The sequence below is a fragment of the Lontra canadensis genome, unplaced genomic scaffold (assembly GCF_010015895.1).
Source record: "Lontra canadensis isolate GAN:19392208 unplaced genomic scaffold, GSC_riverotter_1.0 scaffold73, whole genome shotgun sequence".
Taxonomy (NCBI): Eukaryota; Metazoa; Chordata; class Mammalia; order Carnivora; family Mustelidae; genus Lontra; species Lontra canadensis.
This window is the reverse complement of record NW_022631067.1, coordinates 9767140-9785551: the sequence shown is the minus strand read 5'-3', so window position 1 is coordinate 9785551 and position 18412 is coordinate 9767140. Positions and strand designations below refer to the sequence as shown.

Here is an 18412-nt window from a genome sequence, read left to right as displayed (position 1 = left end):
GATAATTATGCTTTCAAGTATGTGGAACAGGTTTTTGACCTAGACTCGAGTCCTTTAATTTATATTGATATAACTGAGGAAAGTTATAGTTACATGATTTGTAGGGGAAAAACTGGATTCATATTCTACTTCTGCTATTGACAAGTGTTGCAAACCTGGACACTAATTTTACGCAACCTTCCCCGTTTATGTATTTGTCAAGCATTTTTTTTTAAAAGATTTTATTTATTTATTTGACACAGAGAGATCACAAGTAGGCAGAGAGGCAGGCAGAGAGAGAGGGGGAAGCAGGCTCCCCACTGAGCAGAGAGCCTGATGCGGGGCTCCATCCCAGGATCCTGAGATCATGACCTGAGCCAAAGTCATAGGCTTAACCCACCACTGAGCCATCCAGGTGCCCCTTGTCAAGCATTTTTTAGGGGCAATTACTATATGCCAGAAAATTGGATAGGAACTAAGGATATAAAATTAAGATGATAGAGTCCTTAGTCCTAAAGAAGATAATTGTTTAGTGGGGAGAGAGCCATGTAAGGAGATAATTATGGGTTAGTGAAGTAACAGATATATACATGGTATTGTGGGAGCCTGGAAACTGTTCCTTTCCCAGTTGCAAGCTGGGGAGCTTTTCAAGCAGAAGGAAAGCATACACAATGCAAGGCAAGAAGTACTGACTTATTGGGGTGCCTGGGTGGCTCAGTGGGTTAAAGCCTCTGCCTTTGGCTCAGGTCGTGATCCCAGGTCCTGGGATTGAGGCCCGCATCGGGCTCTCTGCTCAGTGGGGAGCCTGCTTCCCCTCTTCTCTCTCTGCCTGCCTCTCTGCCTACTTGTAATCTCTGTCTGTCAAATAAATAAATAAAATCTTAAAAAAAAAAAAAAGTACTGACTTACAATTGTTGGCAGAAACAAAAGTTGGCAGAAAATTTTATGGCCATACCTATTCAACTTACACATTCATGTAACATTTAGTTCATCAAATTTACCTTTAGAAATTAAGAATAAAATATTTACACATATGTACTAAACAATATTCATAGAAAAGTTTACTTATCTGGTGCCTTTCCACATTATCCTTTCACAAATAATTATTCTAGGAAAAATCTCTTTCCTTCAGTGATGGATAGTAATTAAGAATTTAGCATATGAACTCTGAAAAAAATACAAGAAATAAATACAGAACGTGGACATAACAAACACAATTGATAATAAATCAACACCTGAAAGACGATTGTACTATGGAGCTTATAATAAATGTGATCAATTGTTCACGTTATGAAATTAAAAAGAAAGATTTCTTTATATGCAGCTAATGATACATACCACTTTTAGGCAACAAGAAGTCAAAGGAGAGATGCAGGTACTTAAGGATAAAATTACAATAAAATAGAGAATTTTTTTTAAGGATTTGACAAATGTTTATATAGTGTTTTATGATGCGACAGGCACTGTCTTCAGCACTTCACAGCTGTCATCTGATTTACTCCGTGTAAAAGCCCTCTAAGGCAAATATTGTTTTTGTTCACATTTTACAGCTGAATATTCTGAGATACACATAAAGATTAAATAAGTTGCTCAAGTTCACACAATAGTAATTGAGTGGGGACTTGTACACCAGCAGTACAGAGTTCGTGACTTCAAGCTTTCTGCCCTGCTGCCTCTGACAAACAAATGCACTGAGGGTGTGTGTATGTGGGGGATCTAGGAGGAAGAAAAACTCACAGGAAGGCATGTGGAGAAAAAAGTATAGACACTTCTCAGGCCCATCAGGTACAAAGAAAATTAAGAAAACAATGAAAAATAACCAAGTGTTATACTAATAATTAGAGAGAAAATAGTATATGAAGAAGGGTAAAAGGAGACCCAGCATAGCCGTAATCAGTGTACCTACGGAAGAGAAAAAAACACGGAATAGGATGCTTTTCAACGATATAACTCAGGAGTACTTTGTTGAAACTATGGGTGTGCACTTTAATCTGTAGTAAGGGAACAACAGGTCCTAGAAAAAAATATGGATCAACCCACAGTAAAATATAATGTTGTAAAGTTATTGAGTTGAAAGATTAAAGAATCCTGAGGGAGAACCAGGCCAAATACAAACAAGTAAACAAAAATCAACCTGTTCAGGGACGTACATGTAACAAACATTGTTCAGAGAAGTATACAAGACAGATATTTTCAAACATGCAAGATATAGGAGAATGTATACTCATAGCATTTCTTGGAGATACTACCAGAGAAAAAATTTCTGTCAAGGAATAGATAAGAATCTTTAATAAGCAGCTTTTCTAGGTATATAGATACAGTAGTGAACAAGATAAAACTTTCTTGGTTCTCACTGAGTCCAAGTTCTAGTTATGTAATAGTATAGGGAAAAATAAATCAAAGCAGAGGAATTCCGCAGTTTGTTCCTGAATGTTTACAGCCTTGGTGATATTCAGCTGGTCTGTGCCATTTAGATTATAACCATTATTAATATTCTCCACCCGTTGGTGAAAAGATGTGGCCCCAAGTTTCCTAAGATCCTCTGCCTATTTGTCCATTGCAAGCCTTACCCTGGGATCTCTCTGAGATCTGGGATGTGTCTGTTATCCAGTAACTGAAGAGTTAAAGCAGAGGCTGGCAGGGAGCTTCTGGGTTTGCCTGTGTCCTGATGGGTTATTCCTAGTTGTTAAAAATTTCAAGTATTTCATCTGCTTATAGTCACATGATTGGTATTGACAACCACTGGAAACAAACCCAAAGTCCAGCAGCATATGAAAGATTAATTTTAAAAAGTAATCATGCAGCGAGATCTTAAATCAAATTGAGTTAAATATAGCTACATGTGACAAAGTGGATGCCCCTTAAAAACATTATATTGAGTAAAAAGGTACGTTATGAAATAACCTGTAACATTGAATGACAGTTGCTATAGTATGATTCTTATGATTCTTTTATAAATATTAGAAAATATTTGAATTAAGCCATTGTTTGTGCATGCATACAAATGAAATAAAATTATAAAGGTGAGCAAGGAGGGGCGCCTGGGTGGCTCCGTTGGTTGGGTATCTGCCTTTGCTCATGTCGTGATCTCAGGTTCTCTGTTCAGCGGGGCGTCTGCTTCTCCCCCTCCCTCTGTGCTCTCTCTCTCCCTCAAATAAATAAAATATTTTAAAAAATGAAGAAAAGCAAGGAAATCAAACAAAATTCAAGGTAGTTAGTGCAGCTGTGCAGAATATAAGGGGTTCGGTACTCACTGTGAACTGATTGTTCACTATCTGGATGGTGGGTACGAAGGTTTTTATTTCATTGGTAGATGTTAAACTGTATGTGGGTCTTATACCCTTTTGTGTTTATGATACTGCATAACAGAACAGTTCACATAGCAAAAGCAGAAAAAATCTAAACATTTTAAGGGCCTAAAATCGAAGTAAGAGAAAGAACAATAAACTCAAAGAAGTAAATGTTAATCAATTAGAAAATAAAAATACTAGACAGAATAAAGAAAATCAAAATTAAGTGTTTGAAAACTAGACAGTCTTACTGCACACTTAAAGAAAAACAAAAAAACAAACAAGCAAACTAATAACAAAAGCAACAAAATGGAAAACAACAAGCATAACCAAAACAGTAAAGCAACAAAAATAAAGAGAAATATGTTATGACTGAAAATGCGTATATTAACTACAGAATTAGCATAGTTTAAAGAATGTAATGAACAATGATTTTTCCAGAAAGATTGCAAATTCAGTTGAGTCTATCAATGTCTGGAAACATATGGTCTATTAATCTGATTAAAAACGACAGAAAATTGCTCACTATCGGGAATGAGATGAGGATGTTCACAACATAGTTCTACTCAGTATTTTACTGAAGATGCCAGCAAGTGATGTAAGAATAATTGTATAAAAATTTGGAAGAAAATGAATTCTGAAATAATATTATAGAGTTAGTTATTCTCTATAATTTCAACATAAAAATCAATCTAGATCAAATAAAACACAAAACAAGACCTTACTGATTATAAATTTTAAAAATCTCTATTGAAAACTTTGCAAAAAAATGAAAATAACCCCAAACTTTATACTACCAAGACTAATACTGTCAGAATTTTCCATATGTATAACATATCTGTTTATGTATCTTTTATGTACTTATCTGGTGATCTACCTTTTCCTCAGAATTTGTTGCTAATTTTTCCTTTATCGTTATGTATTTTGTGAATATCTACCTTCCATATTTTTATAATTATCATGATAACTAATGGGTTTGCCTTTTCGCTAGCTTTAATGAGCTTACTTTTTGTGTGACTGCTTTTTAATTTATTAATTCCTGTTTTCATCTTAAGTGGGTCCTTCATTATTCTTTCCTAAGAATTTTTATTTTACAACTTCTTTTTAAAGTAAAAGCTTAATTTGTGTTCTTTTTTTGTTCATTCCATATTAAATATAACTGAAGCAGGTAAGTTCTCCCTTTAACATTTCTTTAGATGTATACAAAAGGATCTTATAGTGCAAAACAAAATAATCTCCATGATACAAATTTTAAAACCTTGATGAAAAAAATAACTAAATGTAAGAAAAAACAATTGTTTTTCCTTTACCATCATTAATTTGATTCAGATCGTATATGTTTAAAACAAAACAAGACAAAATAACCACCTGAAAAAAATTTATTCTGGTAAGAAGTAAGAGAAATATAGTAGTTAATTAGTTGAAATTGACATTCTGTTTTATTTTATGCATTAGTGTGTATCTGTGAATTTATCCTAAATTAACCTTTAAACTTAGTGTGTTTAGTTCCTCTCTCCAAAATAAAACGATTTTGTTTATAAAAAATTATTTGTAAACCAATCAAAAGAAATTGAACTCATCTGCAGTTGGCAGATTTCATCAAAAATATCCACTATAATTTTAATGCTCTGATTGACACAGGTTATTTGATAATATTCTATGTTATATGTTGGCAAGTGTATCCTCACACATTTTTTTTAAGACCCTATTTATTTATTTGACAGAGGCACAGCGAGAGAGGGAATGCAAGCAGGGAAAGCAGGGGAGGGAGAAGCAGGCTCCCCGCCAAGCGGGGAGCCTGATGCAGGACTCGATCCCAGGACCCTGGGACCATGACCTGAGCTGAAGGCAGACGCTTAACGACTGAGCCACCCAGGAGCCCCTATCTTCACACATTGTTAATGAGAATGCATTTAATAGTGTTTTGAGACAAATATGTCTATATACATTAACATTTCAATGATATGCAATAGTCTTTCATCTGTAAACTCCACTTGATAATTTATTCTACAGATCTATTTATACTTTTGCACAAAGATACATATGTAAGGAATACTTATGACAACATTGTTTATAGTGGTAAGTGATCAAAAACAGCTGAGTGCTCACCAATAAAGGATAGCTAAATTATTGTGGCTATATACAAAGGAATGTTATGCACCTGTTAGAAAGAATAAGGTAGGTATATATGGGCTAAGATACTAATACTAACCTATTGATACTAATATCAGTAGTTTCTGGGAGATAATTCTCCATGCATCTCTTCTATTTCTGTGTTTTTTATTTACAGAGGTATTGATTGCTTTTATTCCAAATTATCTTTTCATGGGTGTTTGTACAGAGAGCAGTCTTGGAAGATAGACGTGTCTCCTTCTGGAGCAAAGAGAACTATTTAGAGATTAGTGTAATAAAATAATGTCTCCTTGAGGGGCAAGTTCAAGTATGCTTACTACCCATTATGAAAGAGTCAGGATGCATCTCTCTGGTCTTCCTCTCTTCTAACACACCCCATTGTATGTGCCAGCATCATCTGGCCCTCATTGGCCCTCATTGTGTTGTCCTGTGGGAACTGGGATTTGGTAAGTGACTCAAACTGATATTTCAGGTACTGCTATTAATGTGAGTAAGAGAGTTCTTTGACTCTGTCCCACAAGTCTCATGTCTCCATGACATGAGTCAAGAATATGTGAAACTGTAGCAGGCTAATTGGTTAGTTTCAAATAAGATAAATACAATTTCAGCCCTACTTCAAAGTTCTTGACAGAAGTTCTCCAAGATTTTAGGTGTAAAAATAATTAAGACTCAGAATAATGTAAATGTTATATTGCTCATTTTAAGAAAACAGGTATGTGTATGTAGCAGATTCAACTTTACATTATTTGTCTTGAATCTTGGATATTTAGATATGCAAAAGAAATATTGCTTATAATTCCTTTTCACTTTTCTCTAATATTCCTCATGAGCCTTCCTCCTGTTTTCCAACTGCTCCCTGAATGACAGGGAAAAAAATAAAATAATAAAACATAGTTCAAGCCTGCTTGAAACTTAGTTTGATTCAGTAATGTAAAAACTATCAGGTTGAATTAACTCTCTTCTGAATAAAGGCACCAGTGTTTTTTATTCCTCTTTTTTGCCTTATCTTTTGTCAGATGCAGTGGGGAATATGGATTTTACTAATGTTGCATTTATGGGCATATGGAGGTGGAAGAGAAGGCAGAGAAGGACAAGGCACGGGGTGGGGAAAAAGAAGAAGTCAAAGGATAGAGAAGCAACAGATAAGATAAAGACTTAAATGTTGATTGAATTAAGGAATAAAAAGGTTAGTAGTCATCTCAGAAAAATGTCCGTAGAATGGTGGGACTGAACTGAAATCTGAATGTGCAAGAAAGTGAAACTGGGAGAGAAAACTACCCTTTTGGAGATTGGAATAAGAAAGGGAGAAGGGACTGGAATAGAGATTAAAATTAGGGACATGTGTGGGGCGCCTGGGTGGCTCAGTGGGTTTAGCTGCTGCCTTCGGCTCAGGTCATGATCTCAGAGTCCTGGGATCGAGTCCCGCATCGGGCTCTCTGCTCAGCAGGGAGCCTGCTTCCCTCTCTCTCTCTCTCTCTCTGCCTGCCTCTCCATCTACTTGTGATCTCTCTCTGTCAAATAAATAAATAACATCTTTAAAAAAAAAATTAGGGACATGTGTTTCATAGAAGCCGTATTGATTACATTGTGTAAAGGAGACTCACGTTCTCCTTTATACTCATGTATAAAGGGAAGGTGCTAATTACAGAAGCTGAGCTTGAAATAAAGTAGGGAAAGAAGTTGGGCTCCAGAGAACCAGAAGGCAAAGAAATCAAGGCTCCTTGAAAAAGATTGGACCTTGATGTGGCCTCTGGGACTGGAGAGGACGTGAAGTTGATGAACGTGGGGTAGGAGGAAGACAGGAAGTCTAGGGGATTCACTCTTGCACCTGAGTTTGAGGGTAACCAAGGTAAGTGGGGGCCTTGAGAGCTTGTTAAAAATTTGGAGGAATCATTTAGAGACATTAACCAAGAATTTCCTCTTCTGTAAGTGAGGATGGTAATACTTATTTTCTTTTTTTGTGTGTGTGCTATTTTGATAATAAAATAGGATAATATGAATTAAAGTGATTTTTCACTTAAGAGTTTACTGTGTATTTGTTATTATGCACTACAGAATACCTTGGTAAAGCTATTTTCCAAAGTAAATATCTGTATGCCCATGCCAAAAGGAAGATAATATACATAATCTAGAATGATTAAAAATGAGATACTTTGGGAGCGCCTGAGTGGCTCATTCCATTAAGCTTCTGTCTTTGGCTCAGGTCATGAGGTTCTGGGATTGAGCCCCTGGTGCGCTCCCTGTTCAGCTCCCTTTGATACTTCTCCTGCTTGTGCGCGCGCTCTCTCTCTCTCTCTCTGTCAAATAAATAAATAAAATCTTTTCAAAAAATGGAATACTTTGTAAATTTAACAATAGGTGAAGCTTATCTATCATGAAATATAATGACTATAGACTTTCAGAATGGGGACTGACATGGTTCATGAGTTAAGAACAGGGAGGGCATTTTGGACTGGGGTGGGTCAGCTTTGAATTTAATCATATCTTCACGTGAAGATATTCCTTTTCTTTGGAACAATGGTCCCCACTGTTTCCATGCTCTTTTCTACTTCTCTGGATGGCTTAGCTTTAAATGGTTTCAAAACATCTGAGTGAACTGGCTGTTACAGCAATCTTTCCTTCCCTTTTGATCACCTCCGTGCACACCTCAGTACAATTTGCCCCTCCTCTACAATATCCATGGTTTGTAGACGAGCTCTCTTTGTCAAATGAGCTGTGTCCAGTTTTTACTCCTTAAGAAATGAGGTAGGGATATCCCAACAGAGTTACAGAGTATTATATCCCTACAAAAAAAAAAAAAAAATGCTTACCCTATGGCTTTATATCCCATTTAATTTTTTTGTCTACTGATCTAGGTTTTTAAAGTTTTTTTTTTTAGGAACTCTAAAGTGACAGCTCATTTTAAAGTATTTCTTACCTTGCCCATGAATTGCTTTTCAAATTTTATAAAATACTTCATGAGTTACTGAAGAGTTTTAAAAATAAATGGTAATGAGTTCAATTTGGTCTCCATGCCAACTACTGATATATATTTTCCTGGTGACTGATCTTTATATTGTAGACAGTGCATGATTTAATGTCCTTTTGCCTGCTTGCAAGAGAATTATTTCTTTTTTTTTTTTTCAATCAAGTCAACCAAATTGTCAACAACTTTTATTAACTACCTACTTTATAACAGCTTAGAACAGAGGTACCCTGGGGAGTTACTGAGTTAATAGAAAAGGAAATCATTGCAATTAGTGGATTTACAGTAAAGTTAACTGAACAAATAAATGTTAATTTTTGAACTGAGAAGGAAATAAAAAAATAAATTGTTGCCATCTGCTCCCTTTTAGATGGATGAGGAGAAAATAACATTCCAAAGAATTACTTGATCATAACGTTTGGAGATTATGAGGTGATCATAGATAATCTTTCACTGAGCCCTTGCACAGACTTATTTAAGGAGCAATAAAAGAGTTCTTTATTAAAAAAACAGGTTTTATAAAAAGTGGACTTTACAAAAACTCTTTATAAAAGTTCAGGCTTTTTCTAAAGTCTACTTCCTGGTCATAGTTTGGAAGCTTTGTTTAGGGGAGGATTTGCATAGTCCATAGGAATTTAGTAATGCAGTAGAGCTAACAGAGACGTGTGGTATCCTTTTCAGGTGAAGGAAGTGGTTTTATTGTCTAGAAAACAGGTTTGGGGAATGGAGGAATTTTAAGTAGAATGATTAGAGAGATAAGCCATGAAGAGTCATTTGGCCTGTTTCTCAGTAATTGCCTAAACAGTGTGTTTCACTAGATGGGGAATTTCTACTGATTTTTTTCCTATTGACTTTAGACATAGGCAAAGAGAATTATATACTTCTGTTCAGAGATTTTTTTGCCTTCTGTAACCTTTAGGTTGGTCCTGGGTACAGTAGGTACAACACTCAGGTAAACGTCAGTCATCTCTGAAGCATATGGATTAAAATGTGCTGAATAGGTCAGTGGGTGACAATTACCTTTTCAAAAAATAAACTCATACATGTAAAATGATAAACCTTTATTTTTCCATCATTCTTCTAACAATACCTTGAACTTCTGTATTACTCTGTTAGGACTGTCATAACGAAGTACCACAAACTGGATGGTTTAAGCTACAGGCATTTTTTGGTCCCCCTGTTCTGGGGGCTAGAAGTCTCAGATCAAGGTATCAGCAGAGTTATGTTCTGAAGGGGAATCTGTTTTATCCCTCTCTCCTGGGCTTCCAGAGCTTTGTCGGCCATCTTTGATGATTCTTGGCTTGTAGAAGCTTCATCCCATCTCGATCTCTGTCTTCATCTTCATGTGGTGTTCTCTGTGGCCAGATTGCCCATTTTTATAAGAACACTAGTCCCATTAAGTTAAGGATCCACCCTACTCCAGTACGAGGGCATCTTAACTAATTACATCAGCAATGACTTTGTATCCAAATAAGACCACATTCTGAGGTACACTAGGGTTAGGATTTCCATGTGTGCATTTGGTGGGGGTGGGGAGAGATACTATTCAACCTGTAATAGCTCCCATGCTACCAAAGATAAAAACCTTATTTAATTTGATTCTGGGCATGCTCATTCATTTGGGGTTTCCCTGGAGTGGAGATAGAGGGTCTTTGGGGGTCAACAGCTCACGGTCCACAGGGCACTGCCTCTGCCTCCTTATCCCCGCTCATGTCCTGTTCTGTGGTTGCTGGCTTCTGTCTCGTCTGCCATTTACTACGTCTGTGCTTTCCATTTAATCTCTGGTTGGCAGTTTTTGTAATTCCATCTACTCATTTTTATCACACGCACTCATTAGGTAGTAACCTTCCTTCTCCCCGAAATTGTAATTGCCGTCCTGCCCCATGCTGGGTCAGCAGGACAATTGGTGGCCTGTGTTAGGTACTTGCAGCTTTCACAGACATTTCTGTCCTGGTGAAGCTGTTCCAAGCTGGTCTAGAGAAAAACGTACAAGGCTTCTCCAGGGATGTGCAGTGGGAGCTCTACTCTGTTTCTCTGTGTCCCATACTTCACTCCCAGTGGAGGGGGCAGGGGCAGAGATAGGGCCTTTCCTGGAGACCCTTTCATATCTCTCCTCTGCACCTTCCACCCTGGCTCAGCATATAGCCCTCTGATGATAGTGTCCTCCCATTCAGATAACCAAGCATGGTCTACCCGGCTCTTCTAGACCCTCAGGTTATAAAGGTGACTCTGTCTCCTTGGTGCTGTGTCTTATGAATATGAGTCAGGATTCTCACATCTCCTGAATGCCCCTCAAGGTCAAAACAATGTTCTTTAACAATATCACTTAAGGGAGTATTGCTTCTAACAGATAATTTTTTTCCTTTTTTGGATTTTGAGTGAAATACTACATAAAGTGTAGAAGATAAAATTGATAGGATGTTTCCATGATCTAGCTTAAGAAATAAAATCTTTCTTCTATTTTTGCAAACCCATTGCTTAAAACAATTGTCTCAAAACTCTTGAACACATCTCAAAAAATTGAATTTACCCATATACGTGTGCTCTAGGGCCCTGTGTTACCCTTTCTCATGGGGGAGATGCACAGTTCCTTAATGGCTGTGAGAATAAGGGCATATGTAGAGTTTGCTCTATAGACAATCAGTAGAACTTGAGATGAAGAAACCTAACATTAGCAGATGAAGAATATTATTAATTTTCATTAGAGATACATAATACAAAACATTTGGGGAAAAAATCTCAATATTGCGAGGGATGCTGAATACGGTCTCATCATCCAGTGCTTCCATATTAAGAGAAAATTCAGAGTCTTGCTAAGTCTCATATATGTCTTTATGTACACACATGAACACGTATATGTATCAATAAGCACACACACATACATACACATGTATCTCCACTGACCAGATTTCTGGGCACACATATTTATGTGCTGGGCAAGGAGGCAGTGGTGAGTGTGGAACTTCTTCTTCAGTAAAGCTGAAGAGATTTCACTGGTCTCAGGTCTCCTGTCTGGTCACAACATTCTGAGGTGATTCAGTTCATTTCAACTGACTAAGAGATATTGGTGGATGTTAAGTTTCTAAGGCCCGAGTGCCTTCTGTCATTCGGTATAATTGATCCTAAGAGACCCTTCTGAATAAAAGACCCCAACAGGAGTGCTCGCTTTGGCTGCACATATATTAAAATTGGAACGATACAGAGAAGATTAGCATGACCCCTGTGCAAGGATGACATGCACATTCATGAAGCAGTCCATGTTTTTAAAAAAAACTTTAAAAAAGAAAAAGAGGGGCGCCTGGGTGGCTCAGTGGGTTAAAGCCTCTGCCTTCGGCTCGGGTCACGATCCCAGGGTCCTGGGATCGAGCCCCACATCGGGCTCTCTGCTCAGCAGGGAGCCTGCTTCCCCCTCTCTCTCTGCCTGCCTCTCTGCCTACTTGCGATCTCTGTCTGTCAAATAAGTAAATAAAATCTTAAAAAAAAAACTTACCCCAATAGGGGACAAAAGGCCAAGGCAGAAGCTAAGGGAAGTGAGGCCTCTATCATTTATTTATTTATTTATTTATTTATTTATTTATTTATTTATTTATTTTTACTTATTTTTTAGTGCAGAAGAGAGAGAAGAATCTCTGTAAAGGTTTTGGATAAATAGAAGGTTAGAGGTGGGCGCTAGAAGGAGGGAAAGGGAACAGAGAACGTCCCTCATCTCTTCCGGAGGCCTTTCCCTCTGCCTTTCCCTCTCCAGACACCTGGGAAATACAACACGTGTTCTTACCGTCATGGAGTTGCAGGCAGGGAAGGACACCAGCTTCCTGGGTGGTATAGATGGAACGGTCAGAAGACACTTCCACTAAAGTCTCGTGAAAGAGACATACCCTGCCTCCCTTGAGGAGTACTGACTTCACATACTTTCGACTCACCAGACCAAAAACAAAGAGAACCAGGCCAGACCAATTCAAGGATTAATTGGCTGAAGGTCACAAGGCCACCTGTGATAGTCTGTACTAACAACGAGGATTCCTGAATCCCCAAACTTGTGTGTGTGTGTGAATTTGAAATAATTTATATAGCTTTTTCTTTGAATGTAGGAAACTTAAGACGTAAGACTCAACCAAAATACAGTGTCATGCTTTGCTATAATCTATATTTCACCCCTCAGTCTCACGTTACCAGATTTCTCATTGTGAATCTCCTGATTTTATCAATACTTACCCAAAATTCACATTAAAAATACACATATCAGGATGATTTACTATATTTTAATGGGTACTTTATAACAAATAGAGTTGTGTGTCATGATTGTTTTCAGTAGCAAACAAGATTTGTTTTCATATGCTGAGTGACCCACTTGAAGAAAGTACTTCGCTTTGTTATGAGGAAAAGAAAATAATTCAGGCCAAAGTACGGATCTTTTAAGATGAAAGGAACGTGGGGATCGCGTAGTCCAATTTCTTAGTTCTGCTGCTAAGCACGGAGGTCTAGAGAAATTAGGTGACTAGAGGCCTGAATTCTTTTATCTACCAATGTTAGCATTAATTTGAAATAGTAAAGTCTGACAATTTTACTGTTGAGTGTTTTCACCAAGGATTACCAATAATCCAATTCAGGGCATGTGAATTCCAAAAGGAAACAGCAAAAAGTAGACCAGTGCTGTCTATGCCACCAATTCGTGGCTTTTACTGACACCATCTTTCCTAGAACAGAAAGGGTCAAATCTGTGGCATTGCAACTAAACAGAATGGCTCTCATGGAGAAAACACAGCTTTCAGCTTATAAACTATGTGACCTTGAACAAGCTAATTACGCTTTAGTCCTCTTATTTGTAAAACTGGGAAACAAAAATCTGTCTCACTGGCTCCTTCTAGAAATAAAGCCGACTAGCCTGTATAAAGCACTTACCTTGGTATCTGGAAGGCAGTAATTACTTGTGTCCTTTTCTTCTAATTTTCTGATCAAGGTCACGTGTCTGATTAGTGTCCAGGCAATTATTAGAGCCCAGACCTTTTATTTTCTAGGGCAAAGCTCTCTTCTACATAGAATTCTTCCATTATTCACATCATAATGTTCTCACGAATGGGAAGAAGAAATATCTGAGAAGTCATTTTTTTGTTAGCCTGAGAAGCAAGCCAGGGACTGGTGCCCTTTCTTAAAAACAGTCAAGTTTCTACTGCTAAATGAGATAAGGGATCCTTTCACAATCTTTTCTTAGAATTCTAGGTGTGGCATAGCTAGTTCTTTTGTTTCTTTATACATAGAGAGGGTGGGGGGATATATAATGACTCACAAGTGGAGAAAACTTGAATGTGTCTCTTATTAACTGAGCTTGTTTGAATGCACTGGAAAATAGGACACAATGCAGGCAGGGCCAACCGAGTGCTCAAATTAAAATATCTGTTTCCAGGTTACCATGAGGCTCTAGAATGCTTTCCCCCTAGCTTACTTGGCTCCCAGAAAGAATCATTTTTAAACATCCAAATGTTAAAACACAAATGAAAAATTATTGTCAGTATTCATGAAATAATAATTAATAATCGAGATTTTTCCAGTTTTGTTGTGATATAATTGACATGCAACACTGTGTAAGTTTGGCACATGATAGTTTGACTTACATCCATTGGGAAATGATGACCACAGTAAATTTAGATAACATCCATCATCTCATATAGGTACAAAAACATTGTTTGTTTGTTTTTTTTTCCTTGTGATGAGAACTCTTAGGATTCATTCTCTTAACAATTTTCACATATACCATACAGCAGTGTCAACCGTAGTCCTCATGTTGTGCATTACATGCCAAGTACTTCTTCTAACTGAAAGTTTATACCTTTTGAGCACCTTCTTCTGACTCCCCTCCCTGACTCCCTGCCTCGGGAAACCACAAACCGGATCTCTTTCTTTATGTGCTTGGAGTTCTTTTGTTTGTTTAATTTTTTTTGTTTTTAATATTCCTACATATAAGTAAGATCAGACAGTGCTTGTCTTTCTCTTTCAACTTTAGCATAATGCCCTCAAGAGCCATCCTTGTTGTCCCAGACAGCAGGATTTCCTTCTTTCTGGTGACTAGCATTTCATTGTATGCATATATCACATCTTCTTTATCCTTCCATCTTATACCTAGTATCTGCCAACCTGTGCATCTACTGTCTATCTTATTTTTTAGCCTTTGAAGACTTGAAACCAAAGATGTAAAGCTAATCTGATGGGCACATTAGTTTTGGCAGTTTATTTTTATCCAGAATATCAGTAGACTTGGAGGGAAGTTCAGTGTTCTCCCCTTGTCTTTATTAGTTTTTTTTTTTTTTTTTTTGGAAAAGAAAAGTACTGTTATTTTTCGCTAGTTTATACAAATGGCTAACTGACTTTTGAAAAAAAGTTCAATACTGGTCAAATATTTCCATTTGTTCACAGTTTGTTTTAATTTAAAAATAAAAAGCAGCTTCTCCACTGTGCACTAATAAATTCATCACCACTGCCTCTGGAGTAAATTAGTGTTTTTGCGTTCCTAAGGTAAAAGGGATCCAGAAGTAATGGGGGAGCCACTGATGGCCTTAAAGAATCACAAAACGGAGTTTATTATATCTTTGCTGTGCTGCCTCGCCTTTATCATTGAAGATAAAGGCAAGGCTTAGCTCCCCTTTGTGAAGCCCTGGGGAAGGCCGCTAGGCCTCCACATTCTTCCTTGAACAGGAGACTAACTACTAGATTTTACCCTCCACCGTGGCCTGTCTTCCCTTTCTAACGACTGGGCTACACCACTGACAATCCTGCAAGCAACAAGAATAGCCATTTACTTTTTCTTCCTTGTTACTTCGGTAGGAGTTGTTTTGGCATTTCTCTGACGTGCTTGTTTTGTGTGTGTTTTCTCCTGACTCCTTGGGAATTTATTTGAAGGGCAACATGTTTATTGCGAAGCATGTTGGATTGTTCATTTTAAGCCTACATTTTTTAAGTGTGGAAATTGAGTTATCTGAGAAGAATCAGAAATGGAGAGATGAATGGTGACAGGCAGGAATGGGAATGCTTTGCTGGTTAGGATTTCATGTAGCCAGCAAAGACCACCTTTCAACCTTGGGCAATCAGAGCTCTCTTCTGGGCCTCATGATTCAGGCATTCTGCTTTAGTTCTCTTGAGCCGTCTATTCCCAACGGGCAAATTATTTTGAAAAATGGCATGTTTTTTTGAAGCCATATTTGTGACGCTACAATGGAGATGAGCTACATAATGTAAGTACAATAATGTAGGAACCTAATTCCCTGAGCTCTGCTCAAGAAATTAATGACTGTAGAGAAAGAGTAAAAATAGTCTGAAGATTATTTTCTATCTTAAAATATATATATATTTCCCTACAAATTAGGTTGTACAGGGTATTACTTAATAATTCTTGACATTAAAAAATTGATTTCTGTTCACTTTCCTAAATGGGCAAAAGTGAGTCAAGAGGCCTTCATAGGGTATAAAGTTTAGAAACAATAGAAAGGCAGATGACCCTGTCCTACACTGGCTGTCATCTTCACCTCTGAGGAGATGCTAGATGAGAAGCTGAAAGTACATTATCTAATACAGTGTTGGTCTAAGTTTGGTTTAGGAAATTCACATAGGTTATGAAAGAGATTCCCTAGTAATAAATATTGTATATTCTGAGCAAAAGCTAAATCGTTTTTTCACAGCAGGACATGAAGAAGCTTCAGTGTACTGATCTATATCATAATCCACTAAAAGAAGAATATAACGGTTCTCTTTCCCATGTTTACCACAGAACCTTTTATGGGAGGGGTTTCTGAACTTGGGCCTCCATGAGCTAACTTTGGTGTGTGAGCACCTGAGAATATTACTTCTACTAATTCTTCCTTGGGTCAGTCTGAGATGGAGGAGTCTCTCCCTCTCCTCTGTATATTTTTTAATTTCCCTCCTATTTCTAAAATTTACCCCTCCCCCTGTAAAAAAAAATCTGTAACCTTTGCTCTCCCCACCATTACCCATTTCCATTATATATAACTTCGGTCAGGGTCTGAGATTGTCCCATCCAATATAAAAGAAGTGTTGAGTGTTCTTTTATTGTAGATTCAGCAAATCACTACTACTGCATTTCATTATCTTCTAAATCACTTCTATTTTCTTTGTTATGGATATGAAGCTACATTTTATTGGGATGGACCATATGGCAATAGCTGATATTAAACTGATAATAGTGGCGATCCGTGTCGTTCAACCTAAGATGTTAATATTATCAAAGAGAATTATAGTTATCAAGATACTTCTTTGCAAAAAGAGACTTAGCTGCGTAAAGAATTTGGCTTAATACTTTCATAAATAGACTGGACGGTTGGCAGAAGAGATCACCTATGCTTGTAAATGATACCAAGTTGGCCGAGATTGACAATATCATGTAAGGCCAGACAAGAATGCAAAATGATACAACCAATTTGACAATAATGTGCACTGGATAAAATGAATTACAGTTAGGGTGCATGCAAGGTTTTGTTTGTAAAATAGAATAGTTAATTTGAAAAATGCAACAGGAATAGAAACATTTACTTGGACTGGGCAATATTCAGAGGAGTTTTAAAGTCACAGCCAATCATAGAGTCAGGCTCTGCTGAACAGGCCCAAATGGGACACCTCTGAGCCATTCATTCTGACTGACCATCTGGACCTCATCATGTAGATTTTGGCTGCCACACTGAATGACTGTTGGCACTAGATCAATGGTTCCATTCTAAGGTCTATGAACTTCAGGCATTGGGACATAGCATTATTATTTTGAGTAATATAAGAATACTCTCCCTGCAGCCCATTTAAACTCTGTTCATCTTTCCAAACTCAGTTAAAGGTCAAGAGGTTCAGAGATTATCTCCATTCTTATTTCTATAGGAGACATATTGCTTAACTTAACACAGGGTCTGACAAACATTTCTGGCTGAAGATAGCACCAGCTTCTTTGTATATGGACCTTAACTTTGAACTTTTTAAGTTACTTCAAGACAAGAGCCCAGTATTATACATATATTATCTTTTGGTGGGACTAGTGTGTAGTCAATAAAAACATTGGTAACATTCATCAACTAAGACTTAAGAAAGTTAGTTATCACAACAATAAAAACAGCACACTGTTGATTTGAGAACATAAAAAGTTAAGAAATTTCTGTGGAAGTAGACGACCATGGCTCTTATCCTTTTGATTCTTGAAACAAATTTTCTCATTAAGAAACAAAATATGTAATTATTTTTTGTGCCAGTCATATTCCATGATGGTATTTAAGATAGCCATTAAACTTTATTACATTCTAAATTCTAATAAATCTAAGTCAGTGTTTGGTTTAGTGGAGTTTCATGTAAGATTTGTTACTCAGAGGTGGTGGTTTTATGTGTTATAAAATGAAGTTAAATGGAAATAATTTTTATTGTGCTTTCATGTCTTAACTGTGGAGGTGCTAGATGGATTTTTTTTTAGTGCTAAATTTTCTGACCAAGTGTATAATTAAACTTCTGGTTTATTCTTTATCTTCCTGTCTCTACAAATTAATTTATCATTTTAGAATGATTTATCAACTTTGGTTATTGAAATAAAATCCACAAACTACATTATACCATCTACAGTAGCATTACCCCTCAGCCCCTGTATTATATATGTGTTTGAATTTATTAGAGCTCAGTCCCAAACCAACGTCACCCTTGAGATTTTCAGTTACAGTAATGGATTCCTTTGGAAAATAATTCGAGACTAACTGGATGTTGTTAAATTCTCAGGCCATGGTAAGTGTGACTGTGGCAAGTGCAAATGTCAGGAAGGTTGGTTTGGGAATGCGTGCCAGTACCCAACTCACTGTGACCTGACGAAGAAAAAGAGTAACCAGATGTGCAAGAATTCTCAAGATGTCATCTGCTCTAACGCAGGTAAGAAATCCATCCTATGAAGATTCTTAAATAATCCCATTTTGGTTTTTCATGGAAAAAGGTAGGCGTTGAGAAATGTGGAACCTCTGAGAGAGACTGCTTTTGAGTATATTTTTTTGAAATGAAATGCAGATAAATCAATAGGGGGAAA

General features: G+C 37.1%; 1 protein-coding gene and 1 non-coding gene across 2 annotated transcripts in view; both read left to right on the top strand.

The window, feature by feature from the left end:
• Positions 1-18412, top strand: part of ITGBL1 (integrin subunit beta like 1) — a 212384-nt gene that overhangs the window by 71974 nt on the left and 121998 nt on the right. The window contains exon 3 of the mRNA XM_032881088.1: positions 18115-18261. Coding sequence (XP_032736979.1) covers positions 18115-18261 — 147 coding nt within the window. The remainder of the gene's footprint in view (positions 1-18114; positions 18262-18412) is intronic.
• On the top strand, positions 11526-11632 carry LOC116881358. Its single transcript, XR_004385394.1, has one exon. It is a non-coding gene; the product is annotated as a U6 spliceosomal RNA (small nuclear RNA).